Below are 26,068 nucleotides of genomic sequence, written 5' to 3'. Positions count from 1 at the left end.
TGTATAAATGTGTGTGTGTGGAGGGACATAGATATTTGCAGTTCAGAAACACAGAGAAGCAGAAATAGAGAAGAAGTGTGAAAAGGGATGTGGGTGTGTTATGTTGTGTGCAAACAAGAAGAGCATGATGAGTGGAGTAAGAGAGAGTAAATAGGTTATTTCCTGCAAAACCAGAATTAGGAGTGAGTTAATTAGCTGAGGAGTGACAAACAGTGACAGAAAGAAGAAAGGTACGAGGAAAGTAAAGGGAGGGGCTTCCATTGTGTTTCCGCTTCCTTTTAGATTACATTTGGTCTGGTCTTGGGAGTGAAAAACACAATAACGCACAAACAGCCAAAGACACAGACAGACACACTCAGGACACACACATTCTTACATAATGCATGCAAGTTGTCACTGTCTAAACAGTGGAAGAGGCTGGAATCTTTATCAACCCAAACATTCACCCCAAAGAATACCCTTCACTGAGACCAAATGTGCACGGCAGCAGAAGACGGTGTGGAGTGAAACCAAAATCTCATCTACGTTGGCATAAAGCTGACACTGAAAGACAGGGAAGTTGGACAGGATATGGCTGCAGAGGCTACAGGATTTAGATACGGTGGGTGATTGTGGTCTATACTGGCTGACAGACTGTTTAGAGATGGGGCCTTCATTTCTGAATCCTAACTCCTAAAGATATGGTTGGCATAAGGCTCCCCCACACTTTATATTCATAACCACCTGCTTCTCTCACTCACCTCCATGTTCTTTGGCCATAACATTGCAATGACTTCTACATGTACAGCCAATCCTTGCACAACTCCCTATCACAGAGTGCCTCTAAAGAGGATGTCTGCACTGCCTTGGTCACATGACTGTGCTTGTGTGTGGTGGGTCATTCCTGATGAGGGGATGCTGCCTGACTCATCGTCTCTATAGCAACTGCTTTTCCACTCTTTTTCCATTCACAGCTCTTCCCTGTATTTTTATGTCACACAATGCACTGGTTTCTCACTTATTACCTTGCATGTTATTTAAGCCACATACGGCATTCCAACTTCTTTGTGTCCAACCCTACTTCCTATTCCTACTTCTTCTCCTTTAAATGTAACAGAAATTAAGGTGGGCTCAACACTAGTTTGGTCCTGCCTGCATTGATAAAATAGATACTATACTGTTTGTGCATTTCAGTTGATGCTGATGTTAGATTTGGACACTGCTAGAGTGTCAGCAGAAATGGTGAGAAAATGGGATGGTGTGGTGAGTGGCAGCTGATGCTGACGTAGCCTTAAGATGGTCAAAACGACCCTTCCATCTATACCATCTTAAATACGTCAGTTGATCCACTGATGCGATAGTGAAGAAAATGTTGCCAGACATAGAAATAAATGAGGCTGGATGATTCATTCAGCAATAAACAGAAAAGGAAAATGATTAGCAGCAGTGGAGGAGTTTAGTAAAGTCGGCACAGTGAGGAGAGCGGATGAAAGAAAAACGCTCTTGTTTAATGTTAGTGCAGGAGGAAAAACTCAAGTAGGGGGAGGTGGGAGGAGAATCACGTTTTTGTAGCTTTCTATTCTAACACAAGCAGGGACAGTGGACTAAAATGGACGCTGACAGTGGGAGGAGAACATGAAACAATGATCCATGTTAATGAAAGCCACAAAAACAACAGCAGACAAAGGGGTCCATAAACCAGTTAATGGCAACTTTAATTACACTAAATTCCTCCAACATATGGATCCAGCCATGGTGCCAGGCAAGGGGAAGGGCTGAGAGTGAGTCACATTTGAAGAAGGAGTTGGGAGGAGGTCAAGGAGGGTGGGGACCTGAGGGTGGGGGAAGGGGGAGGAGTTAAAGCTCATTGACCAGATGGAAATGATGTCAGCTACTCTCGATCTGACCTTCGGCAGGTTATTGGGTCACGTTTATGTGTCCTTTTAAGAATCTTTTGATTGACTTTCTGCTTGAAGCAAGGCCCAGGCAGCATGAGAGAGGCCATTACAAGGAGCTAAGGGGCCGTCTAAGTCATCTTTCCTTTTTTTTTTTTTTGAGGGGAGAGGTATGCCTCTGCACCTCTGCAAGAGCACAAGAGTAACCAGGTGAGGTGAATTATGAGAATTAATGCAAGTCCCACTCTAATGAAAATTATGGCCTTTTTCTTATGGTGGAAGACATAATAAAAACAAAAATTAATCTAAAAATTCAATTCAAGGGTATTTCTTTAGTCAAATCATTGCAAATCAGGAGCAGACGTAAAATGCAGTTGGAAAAAGCTTGTGTAATCTACAAGCCACAAGCTCTCTGCTCAGCTCCATTCTGATGCATCCACTCGCAGTCAAATGTTTCCATGTACGTCTTTGTTTTCCTCGTCTGAGTTGGCATCTGGCTCAGAGCTATACAGCTGGATGGCAACAATAAAGCTCACCAGGGTTAGGCACTGTAATCTCGTGGGAGGGCATGTAAACAAAGGGATGATGGGAAGTAAGGGCAGGCTTACTCTGTACTGCCCACAACTCAGGCAAATTTCTGATGAACTATTGCCTTTCTGCAAAAATTATGTTCTAGAAAATTACAGTTTTTTATTTTGGCTAAAATTTACATAATCATAATCAAAAGACCACTGGGAACGGCTTTAAGATAGATCAAAATATGATCCGAGTGGAACTTTTAAAGAAAACAGATGCATTGTCAACTGAGTGGGATTGGACATGCGTGAAAAGAGCCCAAAAGAGCCTGCAGCTTTCTTGTAATGGCCAGATGTGATCTGAGAGATAAACCAATAAGTGAAAATAAGGAAAAAAGAGAGCAAGAGCAAAGGAAGAGATTCACAACATAGAAAAAAAAACTATAAAAAGGAGTGAAGTGAGAGAGATGGGGTAAACAGAAAACGTTTTGTTAAAAAAAACTACTGCCAGAATGAGAGGTGGACATTTAAAAAACCTGTAAATGGGAAACAGCAAAGATTTGAAAAGCAACTTTGTTCAGTTACTTTGCTATCTTTACACAGTGATGCTGCTTTGACATTTTTGAATGATCCTGAGAAATTAAAAAGAAAAAGACCCACTATGAATACAGTAGAAAGTAGTGAATGAGTGGATTTTTTTTGTTAAATATATGAATGAACATTCTTCAGAATAGGGATATGTGTGGAACACCACTTCAAAAAATCAGAATTAATATAAATCAACATTGTATTTAGTGTGATGCAACATTTTTAATGAAAATGGTAGCAATGGAAGAGAAAGGAAAATTTTTCCATCCATTTAATGGTATGCAAACAGTATGTTTGCACTCATATTGAGGTTAATTTCTCGTTTATCTCTCACAGACACATGTATTTTTGTGTATTTTTTGTGCAGTTGTGTATTAGTTGTCTGGCAGGTCTGGCAGATGTCATCAGAACCAAGGAGGAAATCTAGAGGGATTTTAGAGTTTTGGTTACACGTCAAAGACAGGTAGAAAGAGAAGGAAAAAGGAAGCGATTAGAGATCGAAAAAGAAAAGTGAGGGATATCAACATCAAACATGACAACTACACAAGGTGCCGGGTTAGAAGGGAATATGAGGGAGGAAGGGAAACAAGGTAGGAGGAGGAGGTAGGAAAGGGAGAGCTGTGGTTGTTATGTTCATTGTGGTCTTTACCTTTTTGATCCACTTCTATTCAAGCATCGGAAAAAGGAGAAAGAGAGATAAAGGAGAAAGACAGCAAGAAGGAGAGAGGGAAAGTATAGAGAATGAAAGGAAAAACAGGTGCAGGAAAAAAGAGAAAATTGAGATTAAATAAAACGCTGTCTTTTCTCTTTCATTCTCTCTCTTTTTTTATTTTTTTAAAGCAACTTATCTGTCTTTGTTATGGTTGGCTACTCAGAGAAAAGATGGTTCGAATGGAAAATGAGTAGGGGAAAATGACCTGACCTGGGTTTAAATCCATTTCCATTTCATTCAGGATTTATCAATATTTCCCCAACAAGACAGTCCAACCCCAACCACACACTCTCCACCCCACCTCCACCCATCTTACAGCAAAATCAGTCTTCCTCCCACCTCTCCCATGAACCCACAGTGCAGCTCCAGGAACCTGCTGGAAAGAGAAAGTGAAGTAGAGCGTCGTGTCATCGTTCTTGACAGCTGTAAGAGAAAACAGGACTAAGAGCGTGTGGAATAAAGATGAAATGGTAAATGAAAAAAACGTGGTGATGAATATATCCATTTGTGTCCAGTTCTCTTTTGAGCTTTCACTAAAATCTCCCCTATTTATGCCTCCTACTTCTTCCCAAAACAAGGAGGAAAAAAAGACTGAATTTAAAGTCAAAAGCTGAAAAAAAAAAAAAAAAAAACACTCAACCCCTCGACCATCTAATCAATGGGGAGCTGCTTGCTTGGCAAAACTGGCTCATCAAAGGAAAAGAGAACAAACAACAGGGGGAGAGGGAAGCTTGACAGAGTGGAACACCTCAAAAACACAGAGAGACCAGGAGACACAGTTTTGGGGGTTGGGGAAGGAGGAAAAAAGAGGAGCAGAGAGAAATGTCTACAGTTCGCTCATCACACACAAATCAATATGCTGGTGTGCTAAATCCCAGCGAGGCCTCGGCTGACATGAGGAGTTAGGGCGTGGTTCTCGAGATGGGAACCTGCTTGGATTGCAGCATCTGGGGAGTTCTGCGAGCAGCTGGAAACGAGAGCAGGCACAAGCTGAGGATCTCAGCTCTGCCTTTTGTTTAAGACTGCTGGCACCTGCCTTTCCACTGTATTTACAGAGACACAAGTGGAGTGTAACTAGATCTCCACGTCTCTCAGGAAGAGATTTGTCAAAAGCAACATGGCTGGTGGACCCCCACTGCGAATGCGATTGTGGTGAATGCGTCGCGGGAAGTCCGATGTCCCCCAGGAGCTCTGTGAAGCTGTCACGACACCTCCCAGGGTTGCCCATTAAGACAAAAAAACAAGTGAGAGGGAATGCAAGCGAGAGATGCAAAAAGATAAATAGCAGCCAAAACAAAAAGTGACTGTGAGCAGCACTGCCCTGAGCTGTGTGGGGGCTGGCCTTAGACCTTGGCACAGACGGGATTAGTATCAGAAGCCCCATGGATTATTTATCATCCTGTGCCAAATTCAAACCGGAAAAAAGCACTTCTAGAAATTTTTAGCCTGTAAGGGCAAAACCTGGAAGACTGACTCAGGCAAAGTTGGGGCTGTTGCAGAGAAACATGCAGCAAACGGAGTCATCATTGACTTCAAGGTTAAGACCACTGATGGTAAAGAGCTTCCACCCCTATGGATTCTGATGGGTGGGTGAGCAGGAGACTAAAATCAAACTTAATTAGATTCACATGGAGCTCAGACGGGTAGGAGGTGACAATGACCAAAAAAAAAGGACAATTTTGTATATAGATGTATCATGGACTGTAAAGACATGAAGACAGAAGTAGAGAAGGATAGAATGACTCTTCAGTGCTGTAGGAAGAAGCTGTAATAAAATCAAGAGCGGTGGAAGACTTCTGTTGACTCGTTTCTTCTATTCTTGGTTTTCCTGAAAAAAAGTTCACACAATGTCAACACACGCATACACACACGCACAAACAAACAGAGACAAAAAACAAAACAAAACAGAAACTCATAAAATCTCCTCACAGTGAGCTGAAGGTTAAATTAAGGCCACCTGGGTTGTTTGCCTGATTCATTCAGCATTTCTCTTTTGGTTCTTTATTGAGAAATCAGCTACTGCCCTCTCCGCCGTTAATCACTCTGCTCAGCGTTCTCCACAACCCTATCAATTACTCCCACACTAATGAGGACAGCTAGATACACACATCGTCAAATACACACTTATTGTTCTAGCATAACACTATAACCTCTGTCTCCCTTTCCACTGCTGAGAGATCACATATCCTCTCCAGCATCTTCCTCCCTCTCCTCTATTTTCTCCTTTTCACACTTTCGTTTTTCACACATCAGAGTCAACCCTTCCCAAGGCCCGAGTACACCAACCCCCTGCATCTCACTCACCAAACATTTATGAGCCCCACATCTAATGGCGCCTCTATACATATTAATGCAGTTTCATTTTCAGCTACATCAAAGTGTTTCCTCTCCTCCCCTGAAAACTTGTCATATTACAATGACATTATTCCTTCTACTGACAAACTCCTCTCGACAAGTCAGCTGTGATTTCCAGCAGTTTAGTCTCTAAAAGCAAAGTCTTGTAATGAATAGTCAGAGCTCAATATGGAGCGGAGAAGAATCAATTTAACAAAGCGAAACTGCAGGAGACTGGCAAAATGTGAATGAAAAACAAGAGAATAAGGACCCGATATTAAGCTCTGGAGACTCTACTGTACAGCCACCTGTGTTGTGCATACTAACCAGACAATTCTCAGCTGATGAAGCGGGTGACAAATTAGTTTGAGTGGCAAAGCAAAAAAAAGGTTTATTAGAGGCCTATAATAAAATAGAAACATTCAAGGTTAATTTAATTTCCTGTACTTTAAGTGGATTTAGTATAGAAAACATAATAACATTTATGTTAAGAGTTCATTCAATCTATTATCAAGTTCAGCTTAGTTCAGTTTCACTATAAACTAAGCACTGAAAATTTTAAATTCACAATATGATTTTCTCTTACAAGTGAGAAGCTTTTTGTGCCTCGTCGCATCCTTCTGTTGATGCTGGCTTCTTTTGTGGCTTCTCAGTGTGAGACAATGCTCAGCGACCAAATTTGATTTGGACTTATTTAAAAAATCACTTTTGGAGTGAGTTCACAAAAACATAGTCTAACGGATTTGCTTTCAGAGTGTGGGGAATGAGAAAAAGTTCCCCAGCTTCATCTGTATTGGTCTGCTTTCACACTTCACTCTTGAGAATGAGAGTAGATCAAACTAGCTGGAAACTTCCCGCAGTTACAACAGCTGCTCCTTTAAGGATAATACAGCCTCCAAATTAGAACCAGAATAAATGTTTTGTAAAGAATGTGATAAAAGTATGGTCTGTTTATTTTACTATTCCTAGTAAAAAAGAATGGAACTTTTGTCTTTTCCTGTCATTGATTTTCACCAGTTTGCTTGCTTGGTTGGCACTTGGTTTTAGATAAGCTTCCATCCCTGCCAAACAAACATGATTATACCCAAATGTTTGTTGTGGATCTAGCAAATCCATTTGAAAGTTTCCTAAATCGGACTTACTCAAGTTTTAGTTAGGCTGATTTATTTTTAGGGGTTTGCAATTGTCTTTTGATTGGTTGGCACACTTGTAAGATTTATTTACAAAGAGGCAAAAACGTATTTGTCAGTCACTGATTCTGCAAGTCCTCCCACTTAAAAAGATAAGAAAGGTCTGTAATGTCCATCATATGCATCAACTGTGAGTGGAATGAAACATAAATAATCCAGTATTTAGTCAATTCAAAAGTTCTCCTTAATTTCATATAAACAATAGCCCACTGCTCCAACAGGAAATGACTCATATACTGAATGTGGATGTATCTCGTGCATATTGGATTGGGTTGAGGACCAGAGACTACTCCTGAACCTTGAAACCTTTTACCTAGCCACTCTTTTGTTGCCTGGACGATGTGTTTGGGGTCAATATCATGCATGAAGATCCCGCCATGTTTCATTCTCAATGCTCTGAGCGATCATGTGTAAAATGTTTTTAATCTGATTAAAGATTGGATTGGAATTGGACTGTGTACGCGAGCCCTGAAAAACATATCCGATTATAACAATAGTTTACTTCATTACGTCACACGTGCAGGCGAAATAAGTCATTTTGACATAAGCAGAACTATTTAAAATACTGGAAACGGCTATAAGACGTAGTGACAGAGTTGTGTTTTAAACAAACATGACTGCTGTTAGCATGTAGCGAGATGATGTTCTGATCATTCTTTTATTACTATTATTTTAGTTTTTATTATTTAAGTGACTGTTCGTACATAATTTTCTAAAAACGTGCGACGAGTGCTGAACTTTTTTCTTGGCCGGAGGAAGGATTAGGTTAATATATTTGACCAACAACAACATTTAGCCTTGAATGCACTTAAAATGAGTGCAAAAAACGCAGCTATTAGAAGAAGGTTTATCTCAAAAATCTTTCCACACACGGCCACAATCATCCTGATCTTAACACAGATCAGTCGTTCTGCCCCCTTTGTAGAGAAGCAGCCTCTACGTCCAATATTTCCAAGCCGATTGCTTTACAGTGGATTCATTGGATATAACTCAGCATTATTCCCCCTGCAAACATGACAGGTGCGGTTTATTCCATTTTGGTTTCATCAGACCACATGATCTTGTCCCAATCATCCAGATGGTTTCTGGCAAACTTTAGACGGGTTTGGACATGTGCTGGCTTAAGCAGGATGACCTTTGTAGCTCTGCAGGAATTGAATCCATGACAGCATAGTTTGTTACTATGGTAACCTTTGTTACTGAGATCCCAGCTCTCTTCAGATCATTGACCAGTAACCTTGATTACCTTGATTCTTTGTTATATTCTGTCTCTCACATTTGAAGTGTACCTATTATGAACATTACAGATTCCTCTCGTCTTTTTGAATGGGACGACTTGCAAAATTAGGAGCTTTAAATACTTTTTTTGCTCCACTGTATTATGTTTTCAGAGCAGCCAAGATAATTGCAGGTGACAGTGAAAGCCTTTGCAAAGAATAGAACAGGATTGTACTTGCTGGTGAATGTGGTATTTTTCAAGGAGATCCTATTTACAACAACGAACACACGTCCTCTGGACCCTCGTCTCTGCTCAGCTGGCAGAGCTGTGTGTGCGTGTCAGCTTGGCTGTCACCTTGCTGATTCAGGTGACTGGCAACACGACGTCTGTGTGACACAGGTGCCACTCATATAGAGAGCCTTGTCAAATGCAAAAACACACGCAGCCATCATCTCGCCAACACACCATCTTATCTGCTGTGACATACCTTTTACATGATCATTTCTTCAACATTTACCTTCGTGTTGAGACAACCGACAAAAAACACGTGTCACACTTGGATGGTACCCAAGTGCCTAAGAATCCCAGTCAGACATGAACGATGGGGCATTACCAGAGCGATTAGCAGCAGCAAATTCAATTAATCTTGACAAATCTCTGTTGAGGCAAAACTGAAAAGAGTGAAGCACTGCCTCTCCTGGTAATTAAAAGTGGCCGACTTGAGTGGCGTACGGTGTGATGGTGAGTAGGTTTTAGGATAATAGCTCCTGCTCAAGTCTTAATGTGTCAGGTCCAACTTTGTTTGCCAGACAACTGCAAAAGCAAAGATGAGTCAGCAGTGTAAACTGTATGAAAGCTAATATATTTAATCGATATGTTTTTTTTAATTAAAAAAGGAGGTTTACAAGTTTCTCTTGTGACCTTGAACATATTGATCTTTCTCAAATGTAATAATTTAAACAAATAAATAGAATATAAATTTAAGTTGACATCTGTTTGATTACCTTTTTTATAAACACTTGTTCATAGGGGGTAAAAAGCCATGGTAAGAATTCACGGGAAAATGGAGACAGGTACTGCTAAGCACTACTACCTTGACCCTCAATGGTCAATGAAAAAACAGAATATCACGCTAGAGCACAGGACCAGCACGAAGACTAACGAGAGTGCCACTGAAGAGGGTCAATGTGACCGCTGTTAACATCGCCTGGAAGACAGGAAAAAAAAAAAAAAAAAAACAAGACATTTGCTATTTAGAGAGCTGTGAGGAAAATATTCACTCTGAAAAATAATCTCTTACATAAAAAAAAAACCCAATTTCCTATCTCTGACTGGGGATGCAATCTTGCTCAACAAAGTCCCAGAAAAGGTAAACTGAGTCTACAAATGTACTGCGCAGAGTAAGTGCAGAGATGGAAAGAAGTGCTTGGAAGTCCCCTGAATGGTTGCATTTGAAGATTCGCCCCACCTGTAAAATAAATAAATAAGTAATAAAAACCAACAGAGATAAGAGAAGAAGCAGAATTAAATGGACAGAAGATTTTCTGGCACATTGATAGGGGGGAGAAAGGTAAAAGAAAGAATGGGAGTAAGAGGATGGTGAAAATTTAGGACTCGGAAGCAAAGATAGAGAGAAGGAAGCAGAAAAAACTGAGGGGGAAGAGAAAAAAAAACAAGAAAAAGAAAGGGATGAAAAAAGGCAACTCTGACCGTGAGAGATAAAATGCAAAGTGACTGCAGAGAGCGAAGAGGAGAAAGGTAGAGATAAGGAGAGGGAAGCAAGTTTGGAGCGGTCTTAGTCCTGTGGCTCGCCACAGCATCTGCATCTGAGGAAAAAAGGAGAAACAATCATCCCGTACCCCACCCTCATAAATTAAACAGCATCCACACCCCCCGATGAAAACCTACGGTTTTGCTTTTTCATCCAAACTGTAACATGTAACCCTCCATCCTGTCTTGCACCCCACCTCTGCCTGGTAGAGAGGAGAGCCACTGCTGCTCCCCTCCAGCCAGGCAGTCCTGCACAGTGATAGGATCACTGCTGAGAGTAATAATACATGAAAGTGAGGAGGGGGTGACTGAGGGAGGATTTTCACATGAGTGAGGATCAACACAAAACTATATCCCTCATGCTGTAGCTGCTCCACGAGTGTTCTGCTGTTTGTGTGTGTGGATGCTTGCTCAGAGAAGAACCATAGACAGCGATGGCCAATTGTGTGTCCTCTTTTTGAAGTTGTGTCTCTTTGAAGGTGCAGGCATGTGTGCAAGTCACACCTGCCAGAGAATTTCGAGCAATGTAGGCGATGGGGAAGTCAGCCGTTACCATGGGGACTTTAAAAAGTGTGACGCTGCATGTCATGTGCTAAAAAATAAGCTTTTTGCCGTTTGTGTTAACTTTCCCATTGTGAAGTGTGGTGTACACACAGCACCCCCTGCCTAAAAGTCTCACTGCGCCCAATTTTAATTTTTATTGGAATCAGAGGGACAGCAAAGGTGTTTGGGAGCAGATAAAGGCAATAGCATGGCCCTGAGTTAATCAGTGCATTAGTGCGGGGCAGTGTGTGTTACACTGCTGTGACTGCCAATAAGGGCTGACCCCATGCTTTCAGTGGGTGTGCACAAAGTGCTTATCGGGCCCCGTGTTTGTGAAGCATCTTCCCTCTTGTGAAAATCCCCCTCAGCTACTGGTGCGTCACTCTGTCGATGGAGAAAAAAGGTTTAGTGCTCCGTGGTCGTATGCGGTGTAGCAAAGAGACAGAGAGAGAAGGTGGAAATGATTGTCCATCTTGTTTTTGTCTTTTGTGTACATGTGAGTGTGTTGTCGATTTCGGAGGATTTTTGGGGTGTTAAAGAGGGGGTAAGAGGTTCAGGTCAGGTTAGAGGGAGGGATGGGAAGGGTGGTGAATGGGGTGAGAGGGGGGTGGGGAGGTGGAAAGAGGTGAAGGGGTATTAGTACTCACTGTAGGGGACACACTCATACTGGATCTCCAAATACTTGTAGGTTCCCGGGCAGGGGTCTGGGAACACATCTGACCCTGCAACCACCACACACTGAGTGCGATTATTACACCTGCAAGATGACACAGACAGGGGGGGGGGGAGAAGAGAGGGAGGGAGATATAAAATGATAAGTGATGTGGTAAGAAAGACAAAGAGGAGTGGTTATAAAAAAACATCTTGAGGCACTGAAAGACAGAGAGAACGGTGGGGAAGGGAGTAATTTCACACTACACTAGATCATGTGACAGCTGCACCCGAGGGGAGGTGGGAAACTGGCAGGGAGGGAGAATGGGGGGAAAAGGAGAAGGATCAAGGATAGAGAGGACGGATGGAGGGAGGGAAGAGGCATAGAGAGGCAGAGTGACGTAAAAAGCTCCCCTCCTGGGGGATTGTGAGTGGGAGCAATTAGAGGTGAGAGAACAAGAAAGGGCGGTGGGGGGTGGTGGTAAGGCAAATACTCTACACACACTTGGAAAACATTGATATGCACATTACTCCAACATCTAAAAGGACTTTCTGTATGCCTTCTTATGTTTACACACCCTGAGCACGACACACACACACGAAAAGAGACTCATCCGCATGCACTCTGTCTTTCGCAACATAAAATCCTTTTCTATCCAGCTTTGAGTATTTTTCCCCTGTGCAGGCTTTTTCCCCTTCGCATTTCAAATCTGTACTCACTCTATCATCCCATCATTTCTAGAAGTCTTTTTCCTTTCTTTACCCCCTCAATACTTCCCCCTCTCCCCCACTGCTTTCCTGCTTCCCTCCCTCTCTTGCTTTCTCCCCGAGCAAGTACCCTGAGCTTCCATTACACGTGTGATGGATAGCTGGGAGAAGGATCCCATTGATCTGAGCTCAGTGGAGGAAGATGCTGAGCACGACCACTGAGTGCAACAGTAGGAAGCCTTACAAACTCTCCAGCAACAATCTTCCAGCATTTGCATTCTCTCACACTCACTCATGCAAGTACATAAAAACCTGGTGTGCTTACGCTATCACCCACAAAAATGTTTCACTAAAATAAAGTGGCTTTATGCATTGGCGAAATTAGCTCTTAAACATTTAAGAAAAAAAAAAAACAAATTCAGCATGTTCTTGCTTTAGAAATCGGATTTACATCAGAAAACACAACAGTGGGAGGCTAAACAATGCATCACAGCACGAAAAAAGCTGGAAATTCTGAAGGGATTATGCTGTGAACGAGTATCTCATTTCCTTTGCCAATAGGAGGCTCTGACTCTGCACAAACACATACCCAAGATCTAAACAGATCAATAGTTACCTCTGCGACATTATCTTGAAGGCGTCTGGCAGGTAGCACTGCACATTCTCCATCTGAAAGGGGTCGGCGTCACAGATCTTGTCATCGGTGCGGCCATAGTTGGCTGTTTCGATCATGATGACATCGCTTCCAGGGCAGCGCAGCTCAATTGGGTAGCCTTCGCATGCCAGTTCCCGGCGCATCAAGCCAAAAGGCATCATTGAGCGGCCCAAAGCTAAACAGGAAAAAAAGACAAGCAAAGTTATTGATTATTCAATGAACCTTAATACTTAGAGGACAACACGCTTTATTATTCAATTTGACTCTAAATATTACATACAGATATATTTATAAAATAAGAGAGTGGTTCCTTTTGTCCTCCAGCAAAAGCCAAATTGGAAATTATTGATGTGTTTTTGCCGAGAACTGAGTTTTAGTGCTCTTGATGCAATACCCTCTTTTAGTTTTCGCATTACAGCATCACAGAAATCACATATTGATATCAATGATTTAAAGCAAAACACGCTTCTCCAGCAAAATGCTCCGCTTGTGCAACAAACTGTGAGAGTTGCAGAAGTTCAGAAACCTACATGCAAACATCTTATCTTTACTTATCATTACAAATAGTGGACCTAATGGTTTTTAAAAATAAGTTAAATAAATTATGTACAAAAAGAGAAAAATGTAGTGGGAATTGGTTTCCATGCAAACTCTTTCTTCCAGTATAAAAGCATTTGCATATGCACTGCTATAAATCAGCTCTCTGAGAGGAATGTCAATGCACCGCTGAGGCTCTGTGAGGAGAAGGGTCAGTAGGGACAGTGGGGTACTTGGGGTTAATCGCTGAGCCAGACTGAGAGGCATGAAAAAGGGCCGCAAAGAGGTGCTAAGAGGGACACTTGTCTCTCCAGCTCTCTCTGTAACTGCATATGTTTCCAGCTGATCTTATATTCAGCCAGACATAAAAAATATATTAAAATGTCTGTGTGCAAGGAAGCAGACTGGAGCAGAGACACGTGGAAACGATGTTAAGGGACAAACTGTTTTAAACTGTTTTTAGTCTCATGCAAGCGAGTGGGATGGATGCTGTCCGTGGTCCTGAATTTTCTTTGAGAAAATGGCAGCCCTTGATTTGGAGCTTCTTCAAAGACTGATAGGTGTGGAGCTGTCCATGGTTCTGAAGGGTATACATGGCACACATCAAGGAAACAATGAGTTTACTGTCGCAAATAGGTCATTACTATATCAGGAACATTTTCCTTATAAATTATGTTTACTTGCATAATACAAAGCTTTGGAGCAAACTCCAGCAATTAGTCACCCCCTCTCCTTAGCCCTACTAGTGCTGAAACCCACAGCATGGTTCTAGTTTTCCTTTCCTGCACTCAATAAGGACTTCTTAAGTTTCAGGCGCTGTCCATTCAGGAGTATCTTTCATCTGCGTCAATGTCAGTGTCAGTCATTTCAAACATAAAACGGTGCAACATGATTCACAGACACTGGACTTGCTCACATTTCTAAATGGCCGACATTTATGCAGCAGGGACTATAGTGAAGTTGTGTGGGATAGTGTCATTATGGCTGAATGACTAGCACAGAAAGACTTCAGATCTTTTATGCTTCGCCAACATGCAGTGCCACTGCCAATTCACAAAGGCCTTGATGCAAAATCGCATACTAATTAAAGCACATGGAGAAGCAAACAGCAGGCGAGGACAGACAAACAGGTCCACACACAAACTCTAAACCCTGCAAATTAGCACATGCACTAAAAAAGTGGGCAGATGAGAGTGCCTGTTCACTCTCAAGCACACACATGGTGGCGGTGCAAGTATAAACGCATACAAAATCGTGGTGTCACAGTGGGATTACAATGCATTGGAACAGTTTGTGGCCTTGTTCTCTTAACTACCCTGTGGTGTAAATGCACAGCAGTATACAGCTGGCCAGCAATTACAACTATGCAATGAGCCAATAGGAGAGTAAAAGTGAAGGGCACCACCAGGAGTGATCACACTTAGGGTTTATCCAAGGCAGCATGTAGGTATTCATCTGCGTCACTCTCTCCCCATGCAAAGTTAAAGATTTTAGGTACAAAAGCAATATAGACCGGCTTAAGCGGAGTCTTTTAAAAACAGAAGCATGCAGCGTGACAAATGATGCTATGTGCACGCTGATTGGTGAAAAGTTTTCCTAATAAGAAGATGAGATTCAATTGACTAAGAAGATGAAGCAGAATCCAAACTTCACACTGTGACAGAATTGTGAAGCTGCTTTGCAGAGCTTCCCCACTTCTCTGAAGAACCTCCTCAATTACTGAGTCAAACACCAACAACAACTATTGTCTGCCTCGTGTGTTTTCTTTGTTTATTCATTGAAATATGACAAAACATGTTTAAGCGTACTTAAATGATCAAAGATTTTGGCTGTTAAGAACAACCCTGTTGAACTGCTGTAGAAGTATTATGAAAAATCCATGTATTTCTTTCTTTATTCAGTTTGATGACAGCACGAGGACCATTACTTCACTAGGACCATCATTTCAGCAATCCAGCCAATATGCATACTTTTGTGAGGTTATGTGACTGCTATGGTACATTTCTTTATAAATTACTCTGATACTCTTAATATAGAGCATGCTAGTAATGCAGCATTGCTCTAAAAGTTACTTAAACTGGTTTAGACCAGTATTACGATAGGATTCAGTATGGAATTCTGTTCATGTTTGCTTAGACTGCTGCCCCTACAACCCGGTCCTCATTGAACGCAACAAAATGGATGGTAAATAGTGAACATAAACGTAAAGTTTCAAGTTTTAAATCAGTTGATTCTAACTTTCTACTGGGCAATAAACATTTTTTTTAAACCTAACAAACAAAAAATAAAATAGCATTCTCAAGACTCTCAAAACTAAGACTCTGAGATGACCGGTGGCTATTGATGACGTCATCAAGAGGGAGTGACGTCCGTACTACATTACACAATTTAAACAGTATTATATAATTAATCTATTTATAGTTTTAGCAAAACCCTGTTCCACCTCTTTTTAATTGAAATTAGAAACTATGTTGACCGAGTGAAATTATCATCAGACCTCAGAGCTGTCAAGACCCTTGAGGCCCTAGAATCTATTAGACCCTCAGACCCTTAACCTTCTTTTTTCTGTTTTTAATTTATTTATTTTAATTTAATCTTTCATGTTATGCTTGTATTTCTTCTTTAAAACCTATGTGTAAACTCTGCCAACCCTCTGGCTTTGTTCTATTGACTTATATGTATACCTTTGAATAATGTCCATAAAATGTTTGAGAAAAAAAATAGATGACACTATTTTTCCATAACTCTCCGTGTGTAGGGGTAGGAAGAAGCTGGAAGAGTAGGGTAAGAATTCAGATTTGGCCTGAGAGCTCCACTGAAACTTGCAATCATGACTGTTTTTTGTGGCAGACTATATGTGCCTTTTGATATGGACTACAACATGGTGCATGCTGATAGGCATCTTTCTGAACCTTATATTGTCTGTTCAATAAACTCAAAAGTGTTTCAAGGTATGTTCAGACTGGAAAAGTCAGTTTTGGTCCAGAGCGAGTCCTGAATCTTGCATTTGGTCTATATTCAGATTGCCATCAATCGGACATTTCTCCTCCAAACCAAAGCTTGTAAAGAAAATCGCGTGACTTCAGATCTCTACAATCATTGACTAGGAATTACGAGGGTGGGGCAAAGCAACGAGAGAAAAATGGAGGTTTTGCGGTCCCTGCTGGAATAGTTCACTTATGCGAACTATATATTTTGCTTACCAATTTTGAACATCTGTATCAAGGTCAGATACAACACTTTATTGCTACTTTGATATGTCAGAGGCATGCTGGGAAGAGATTACTGAGGAGACAACAGCTAAGAAGGTACACTGATGAGTGTTTATGACATATAGATTGTAGGGAAAACAGAGTGAGAAGCAATCTGTGACACGATAAAAGCGTTAATCAGCCTGCATTCATCCAACCACGTTTCAATGAGTTGCTGTGTCTATTTGTTGCGCCGCTACTCTGTTTCCAGATGCTATACTAACTACCTTTCTGGAGGGCCCAAAGCGCCTAACAGTTACAGTCCCATTCACCCATCCACACACACATTCACACTGGACAACACTGGCACCACTCTATATCTACCCAGAGTAATGTGGGATTCAGTGTTGCTTCAGTGACACTTCGACACATCTATGGGAACCGTCTTTCCCAACCTACATAAACAATTACATAACTGTGTACATGAAAAAAATAGATTTAGTTAACATTCAAATTAATACTAAGTTTAAGATTTTTTATGTGAGTTTATTCAAATATGTAGTCATTTGAACCTTAAAATATTATGTTTTGCTGGTTTTGGCCCAACTGTTAAAGCGTACATTCAGTAATAATTGAGGCCCATCCATTTTTAAGAGACAACACTTAAATGTTGGCAGCAGTTATGATAACTAGCCTTTCTCTGGCACTCCTTCAGTTCTCTGCCTGTGCCACATCCCATTGTGTTTAACACCCACACATTTCACACCTGTACAAACCCTTTCTGACAAGTTGCAGGGCTGAGGTGGATTTCACACTGTAAATGCAGGCAGCTGTAACTTGCATTTATGCAGACATTTTTGAATGGCGCATTCACAAACAGGCATAGAACCAAGTTATTCAGTGAATGTACAGTGTGTGTGTGCGTGCGCATGTACATGTGAATATATGGTGAGTGTCAGCCAGATGGCCCAAGGCCTAGCTGGAGCCACGGCTGGCTCTGAGCTGAGATGAGATGAGATGAGATGAGCAGAGGATAAGCTTGGACTGGCCATGGGCTACGATTGTCCTTCACTCTGCAGGAATCCATTAAGGTTTCAGTGTCTCTTTAAGCAGCTCACACACACACCACACACACACAAACACTACTGGCCATTTAGTTTTGCCTGTCAGAGTCATAACAGCTGAATGACGAAGTGTCTTTCTCAGCAGCAGCCATATGTCTAGGTGGATGTAATCCCCTCACTGTGAGACTATGACTCATCTCCCTTGATATATAAAACTGTGTTAATATCTGCCATCCACAAAAAAATACTCAGCAAAGGCACATCGGCAGATAATGATACAAGCCAACTGAATGCACTAATTATGCATGTTGATTTGCATATATAGAGTTGTTTGTAGGAGTCAGAGGTCTCTCACACAGAAAAGCGTACAACTGACAGGAGCCTGGTGGCAATTTAGGGCAGCTGGCGCGTGGGGCTGAAGTGGCAGGCTTCAAAATAAAAGCTCTGTCCAAATTAAGAGCAAGAGAAAGAACTGATTGGATTTGACTCATTATCCTCACACAGTAATTAAAGCCTGAAGATGGATAGATGCTCGGACCATTAGACAAGAACATTATTTTGCACAAGCTAGACTAAATTTTGCTCACTCATTCTTTCTCTCATTATTAGACTCGTGCAAATGCATGTAACTTGAAAATGTATGTAGATACTCAACATATCTACAAAGCTGCTATTCACACAGAGAAAAAAAAGGAGAACAAAAAATCATAATTATGCAGGTAAAAAAATTCTGACCCACTTTATGTTTTTTTTTTGTTTCACTTACAGCTAATTAAATTATTTTTCACAAATCAAAAGCAAAAGCTTTTTTGTTTTGTTTTGTATCTTGAATAAAAACAAAAGACGGAAAGATCCATTTTACATATTTGTTTTTTAAATCTGTCACTGAGAGCTTTGTTAAAGTGATTTTGGCAGAACAAAAGCCTGAATTTACTTGGAAATGATTCCACAAACTTAGCGTTCATTTCCTTTGAACGTTTTTCCCTTTATTCATATTAGAACAGGCTCCATGAGAAGTGTCACTGTACAGTTGTTTGCAGGTCTCTGCAGAGGTGCTTCAATGGGTTCAGGTTCCGTTCCAGCTTTCTCCCTCCAAGACTTCAACATGGCTTTCTCTCTTTCTCTCCTATTTTCCTGGCAGCGTTTTTAGTGTGTATGCTTTTTTATTAAAATATTTTCCCCAGTGTGGGATCCTGTGCTCTGAAAAGGGTCTTCACTCTGCATATTCCTGCATGTGTCACTGTGCTGTTCCATACAAACAGGACGCTGTCGGTTGACTGAAAGGAAGCGACGGATGTGTTAATGTTCACTGCTGAATTATCCTTAAGCACATATAAAAACTGCACTCAGGCTCTTCAGTGTTTCTCAACCCCTCAGAAGATTTTGCCTCTCATGGTCTGAGGGTCATTTATTTGGCAAACTTACTCCAGTCCTCTTTTCTTTCAAGTTTGCACTCAAGTATAAAGATTTTTCTGTCACTTTCTGAGAACTATTTGCAGACTGAAGAGAAAAAATACATCAATTTTACTTCTGACAACATTGTGAAATGTTAAAAACTTGAAAGAGCCTAAAATGTTTTGCTGACACGGAAGGTCAACATAGAGAAGAAAAGATAATATTTCACATTGAAAACGGATAAAACTGAGCTGTCATTAAAACAATACTTTCTATCATCATCAAGGTGCATTCAAACAACAGAAAACCTTGATTCCATTATTTTCCATCAGTCCTGACAGATTGTGATGATTTGTGTTCTCTTAGCAGTCACTGGGTGAAAGGCCTTCCTCCATCTCTGGCCTTACACGTTGGCAGACACGTTGCAATCGTGGCTCAAAAAGGAGATTATGCTTTGTGGAGCTCTGTGGCCTGGTGGTTGACTTGCTAACGGTCGGGCAATTTTTGGGAGCCCAAATTGTGATCGGCGCCTCTTAGCCCTTGTGTTTATTCCAGCAGCTGCCGTTTGATTCCAACAATTAACACAGCACATAAGCGCAGTGCCAGAAAAGGTTTTAGCCAAGATTTGTTGGTCAAATGGCTAAAGAACGGGTTTTTGTTAAATCACGATCCTTAAAAGGCAGTTAGCTAAAGACATTAGCGATAATAGCTAATTATCTTCTTTTTCATGTATATAGAAGCAGAAAATTAAAGATTTCCAGCTGATCTTTGCATGTGCTCTCATCAGTGACTCTGCGGGAAAAAGTAATGCCCTCTTTAGGGTTTCTAAATAGTTGATCGGGATAAAGAAGCAATTTTACAGTCACTGGACAAAACTAGGAGGTCTCAGAGATGGGAATTCTTCTTTAGCTGAAGATCATTCTGAACAACTTTGCACACGTTATCAGCCCAACGCTGCATCTTAGTAACTCATTTAGCACTGCGAGTTAGCGTAATGACTCGCTGGAGCGTGGCCTGTCACCACAGACAAGCTGAGGCGATGCGGCCAGAAATGTCACATTTAGGCAGCCCTCAAGCTGAGAAGTTGTGACAGAGTGACACTTTGAGACAAACACAACGGCCTAACATGACCGTTTCGAGTTTTCAGGCTGTGTGAGCTTGTGGGACAGTGTGTGCATTTGAGCGTATGGATGGAAGGATGGAGCGCTGATTACAAAGCGAGAACCCTTTCTGAACCGTTCTGACTCCTCCGCCTGTCTGCTGCAGGGAGACAGGAGAAAAGATGAGGAGTGATTGTATGGGGAGACACCAGCCTCGCTTTAAGGTCAGAGCACAAAACGGCTCCAAAATGACACACAGACACTCTGAGGGAGCTGAGTTATAGGCGCTGAGAGGAATGAAATGGAAAGAGTAGCATCAAAGAGAGATCGAAGCCTTCAAACAAAAGTACAGCAAAACACAAGGAAAAGGGAAGTTCTTTAAGAAGGCCCAGCACTACCAACATGAAAGGAAGCAGAAAGAAATGTTACAGACTCAGTGCAGACAGACCTGGTCTTTAACTGAACTGAATAACAGCTCAGTTCACTGGATGTGTCCTTATTGACAGCAGATCAACCATTAACAATGCTGCATGTTGATCTTCTTTTAGATACAACACTAAGAAGCATCTCTGCACAAAACTTTCCCCTGATGGGAATAAGTTGGGCAGTAAATGGCCATTGAGACATTAAGACATTCAGGCACACACACATTTGAAAAGAAAGACGAGACGTGCTCATATTGTCAAACCAATTCATTGCTAACTCTGGCCCCCAATTATGCAATAAATGGCCCAAATGGTGAGTAACTGCAGAGTCCCAAAATAAAAGTCAGCCTGGCTAAAAGTAGTCCTCATCCGGCATAAATTGTTCTCCCTATCCCAGGGGAGAGAAGCATTGCTGCAGGTCCAGCACAACTGCATTCTGTGCTCTCATACAGCAGACAGTGAGTCAGATCCAGGCTTTGAAATTCATGTAAACACTATGGTGGAGTAAAATTGCAGGTGCTGCAAAGATACCGCCAAAGGGGTGGGAAAAGAATAGATCCGAGGCAGAGAAGCGCAGAGAGGAGAGTGAAGAGGATGGTGGGAGAATGACAAGATTGTTATAGGAAAAAGTCAGAGGCAGGAGCGGCGCAGGAGAGAGGGCGGGACAGCTGTCAGAAACATGCGCATGCATTTGAAAAAAAGTTGAAGGTTGCATCTACAGACATATTCAAAAAGATGAGTGTCAAAGCAAGGTCTTGTTGGTCCTTAAAAACCCCAGTTAACCTTCACAAAGTCTAATTAAAAAGCTGCAGAAAACAGCGTGCTTGTATTATTTCTGCACATGACTGACCTGCTGCCAGAATGTGAAGTCTATGAGGAGCTTTTCTTTTTACATTTCTTGAAAATTAAAAACTTGTTTGCATGGGAAACCCCGGTGAATTGGTGTAACACTTACATGTCATCTATTTCACTTGCAGCATGATGAACTTTGTGTGTTGTCTTTTTCACCTCTGCACCATCCCTTAATCCCTCATTGAATTTATTCCACCCGAGAAGTCTCTCCCTTACCTTTCCTTCCTGTTTTCTGCTCTTCCATGACGGCATGTCATCTCATCCCAACCCCTCAGTAGTATCTTTTTTTCCTGATTCCACTTTTTTTTCTCCATACATTCTCTTCTCTGCCGTTCTCTTCTCGCCCTTGGTCACTAGTCTTCAGCTGCTGCTGCTGGTAATCAATCCGTAGACCACAAAAAATATAAAAAGCTAATACACATATTTATAGGCATTTGGGTCACTTACCACACATTGGCACTTATGCACACGTACTCCAACCAGGAGTCTTCAATGCACTCACGTACAGTCTTTTATGATTGCAAAGCCTCAAAGCTACACAACACGGCCCTGAGAGAAAAAGGGGCAGCCAACACAAGACCGCACAAACAGCACCATGGCCACCAGTCTTTTCTTTAGCAGCATGTTTGTGCTACACAAATCAATGTACTCAAGCTAACGTGCCCCAGCGCACACACATTTAAAAACACAAAAACAGGCACCAGCACATACACGAACGCAGCTGGGAACAAATGAATCGGCAAAATGACACAACCCCTGTATGACAAGTGCAGACACATGAGAGTGACCTGCGTCATCTTCAAAGGGGGGTTGGAGAACAAACACCACCGCTCCACCTTGGCCTCCCTTTCCTTCTGCCTACCCACCCCCTACTCCCAATATATGTTCAAAGGCCATCCATTAACCTTTCACTCACACAGGCCTCTCTGTGATCTACAGCTCGCAGCCAAGGGCTTTGAAGAGCACAGCAACCCCTTGCACTGGGGGCTTGGAGGGGGGAGACAGCAAAAGAGGGATGAGGGAAGAAAGAAAGCGGTAAAAGAGAGTGAGGGAAGAATGGCCATGACAAGAAATGTGTGCTCTTAACAGATGGTGGGCTCAGGGTAAGGGAAGGAAAACAGATCATGGGATAAGGCAGTGGGGTTAATCTCAAGCAGGGCGGCTGGGGAGGCCTAAAAAAAACACGGGAAACAAAAGCAAAGTTGGATGAATAGTTGATGGGAGGAGGAGCCTCAAGAGAAAAAACTAGCAGGAAGGAGGAGTTGCTGGTAACCCATCAGAACATAGAGATGCAGAAAAACCGAAAATAAATACAAATATGGTCAAGAATTACAAGTACAAAGTAGCTAATTTACAATATTAACACTTGATTACAAATTGTCAGAGAGGACAATAATTGTAGCAAAATGTAAAATTTAATTGTCTCCTAAAAAATAATTTTTTAATGGATAAAAATTATTTTAAAAATGTGTTATTAGTAAATATGACATTTTGGGCAATTAGATCCAATTACATTCTACATCAAAGGATCTATTAAATACCCACTCCAATGGAAATTATGTTTTTAACATGTTCTTGTGGCATTTTTTTTATGATGGAGGACACATATGTTTAAAAAAAAAAAAAACTTAAATTCAATTTTTGAGTGTTTCTTTGTTCAGATAGTTGTGAATCAGGAGCAGATGAAAAAATCCTGTTGGAAAAAGCTTGTAGCTGTGACAGATGCTATAGTCACTGCTACAACAAGCAATAATGCAACAAGCTTCCTGCTCCATTCTAACATATCTACTTGGAGACAAATAGATCCGTGTGAGACTTCATTTTAGTCGTCAAAGGAGGCATTTTGCTCAAATCTGTACCTCTGGATAACTCCAATATTGTTATCCATTTTTGTTGTAAGGGTTGTGAAGCGCTGTAAGCTAGATGAAGAGCATGTAAACACAGATGACGAGAAATGGGGGTGGGCTTACTCCGGGCCAACAGTTCCACTAACATCTCAGAGGTAACATTCAAATGAACTTCTGCTGCTCTGCAGCTCTGCAGAAACAACACAAGTTTTTGAATTTTGCTAAAATCAACAAAATCTTAATTAAAAGACCACTGGGATTTACAATAGATCAACAGATAATCAGAGTGGGACTTGAATAGGCGATGAAATCCTCTACCACTTTTTAAGTCAAAACCTGTATACTTTTATTATATTCATATATAAGTTCAATACTCCATGAGATTTAAATTAATCATAACTGATCCTAATCATAACACTAAAGGTACCGTGTAGGATTAATTAGAAATAATAAATCAGCCCAATGCTAGCAGCAGCAGGTGCAGCAGGTAGAAGCAATGAGAAGAAAACAGGAACCCGACAGCTTATAACAACCCTGTCTACAGGAAATTACTTTCATATATTACTCAACTGTTTTTCCAATTACAGCATGGTGGCAACAACAATCGCTGTTTGGATTATGTTCAGAGCCAACATATTTTTGAATAATGAAATGCAACATTTACACAAAGCACTGGAAATGCCAAAGGGTGGTGGACATACAAAGTGAGTGACTATCAAATCTCAGACCGGGATGCATGAGACAGATTTTCTGTTCAGTGTTAGGTTATTATATGTTTCTGTAATAGTAGTGATCTCGTGACAAAACAATATTTGCTCGTATGTTATAGGTGAAGAGAGACACATCAGTCGACATTAGGGGGTTGATCTCTACTTTAAAGTTAGGATATCCGGGCATGTGATGCACATTCAAGGACTAGTGTTCCCTATACGCAAATTAAGTCCATGACGTTCACAACAGAAAAGCAGGGACGGGCTTCTTCTTTTTCATAACTCTATTCCGATTTAACATACTTATTAATTTAATCTAAAAATTGCAATAAATTAAATAATTAAAGGATTAGCACTTCCATGAATTAAAGGGATGTTATTCATTTGTCACTACCAAATCAAAGTCCCTGATTGGTCAAAGTTTTAATTTGCAATTTCCGTTCAATGACCTCAATTTTTGTATGTAAAGGCATTAAATGGTCATAAAAACATGCATAGCAGCAAATAAAAAGGAGAATTTTAAACGCGTTTACATAGATTTTCACGGAAAATGTCTGCATTTTTTTTAAATATCAAAAAGCATGTACTATAAGTTCATAGAGCATGGATCTATAATATAATGAGACATAAGCAGCAAGCACAATTGCTTAGGTGCTGCATTTTTAAAGTATACCAATACAGTTTCTGTAACCATTACATCCTTGGCTTAGCAGACTCGCACAGACACCGTTAATTCTTCACAAGGCCTTTTAAGTAAAAAAAAGAAAGAAAACAGCCCATCTCTGCTTGTAGAGAGCAACATAACATACTGAAATAAGTCTGTATTCAGACAAACTGTCACCATCCAAGGGCAGTCGAGAGACAAGGCACTTTGTTGAGAAGATGTGTAAAACAGCTAGACCTCCATCCTAAAATAACTGCTCTTGTTCAGGGGAATAGGCACAGCAGAAAAAAAAAGGCAGGAGAGCGAAGGAGCAGACAGATAAAAATGTCTGCCTGTTCACTTAAGGGCCAGGGGCCTTTTCCACACGACTGATCCGAGAGCAAAGGCTTAAATACAGTGGAGATGAGAACAGATTCAGCCTGTCAGCTGGCACTGGCACCCACATGTGAGTGGCACACCACACACACCTGAACATGTAAACACCGAGACCTGCACGCTCACTGTCTCCCGTGCACATATTCATATGCATTCAATTCTACATGCAGTCTAGAGAATATTTACACATTCCAAAACCATAAAATTAAAGACCTACAAATAGAATTTTAATAGTTTGGCTGCCAACACTGCTGCACAAAAATGTTAACACACATGCACGCAAATGCTTTCACTTTGCTAAATGAAGTTTCTGTGTCAGGGCTTCATCACGTACAGCGCAGCTGCCTGCAATCCTTGCCACATTAAGCAAGCCTAATGGACTTTCAGATCAGCAGCAGCGAGTCTGAAGAGGCTTCATTCACAAGCTTTGTGTAGAATCAGTGGGGTATTAAGTTTGTCAAGGTATGCACATCAGTATGTCTGTGACCCAACCCCCCACCAAGATGGAGGAGACGTCTACTCTGCACACAGCATACTCTATTCAGTTAAGCATACAGTACATAAAGGTGTTAATCTAGTTTATATTTTTGCTTTTCTGTATGTTTTACATTATAAAGAATCATTACAAATTATCCAGTGAATTGTAGGATTATGAGACAGAGAATGTGTTCTGAGCTCATGCTGGTTAAGAACATTTGCGATAAAGAGCTGTTTAACGAGGAGAATAAATGTGTTGGAATTTGGGTAAATATTAAAATGTGAAGCCAGGAGCAGAGTGAGGTTAAAAGGTGGGAGATTAGTCAGCACAGTGAGGGCGAGCAAAGCACACATTAGACAGTTAAGCCATGTGGGATGCTCATGTACGTTTTTAAAGCGGGCTTTGATTAGTCTGAGACTGACTTCCAAAGCTCTCATCACATCAAAACTCGGCTTTTTTCCCCGTTAGGACGTACATCCCTTGTTCTTTTGCACTTTTTAAATTCTGCTTCTCTGGTCACAGTACAATAGGGGGGAAGCAATTTCTGCCAAATTATTACTGGCATCATTATGAGCTGGGTTTGCATGAGTCTATGTGTCTATGTAAAAAAAGGGAAAGCTGGAGAGAAAGAGTAAAAAGTTTCTATGTTTTATTGAATCAAACTAAATGTT

The 26,068-nt window shown here is 41.1% G+C and overlaps 1 protein-coding gene across 3 annotated transcripts in view; it reads right to left on the bottom strand.

The window, feature by feature from the left end:
• adgrl1a (adhesion G protein-coupled receptor L1a) overlaps positions 1 to 26,068 on the bottom strand; it is a 97,480-nt gene that overhangs the window by 31,012 nt on the left and 40,400 nt on the right. For 2 of the 3 annotated variants that reach the window (XM_024271711.2, XM_024271709.2), the window contains exons 3-5: positions 12,721 to 12,934; positions 11,393 to 11,502; positions 3,627 to 3,641 (exon numbers count right to left, since the gene is read on the bottom strand). In XM_024271711.2, the coding sequence (XP_024127479.1) occupies positions 3,627 to 3,641; positions 11,393 to 11,502; positions 12,721 to 12,934 (339 nt within the window). The remainder of the gene's footprint in view (positions 1 to 3,626; positions 3,642 to 11,392; positions 11,503 to 12,720; positions 12,935 to 26,068) is intronic. The other variant, XM_024271710.2, reaches the window with a different exon arrangement.

Source organism: Oryzias melastigma, linkage group LG8 (assembly GCF_002922805.2).
Source record: "Oryzias melastigma strain HK-1 linkage group LG8, ASM292280v2, whole genome shotgun sequence".
Taxonomy (NCBI): Eukaryota; Metazoa; Chordata; class Actinopteri; order Beloniformes; family Adrianichthyidae; genus Oryzias; species Oryzias melastigma.
This window is presented reverse-complemented; position numbering and strand designations above follow the sequence as displayed.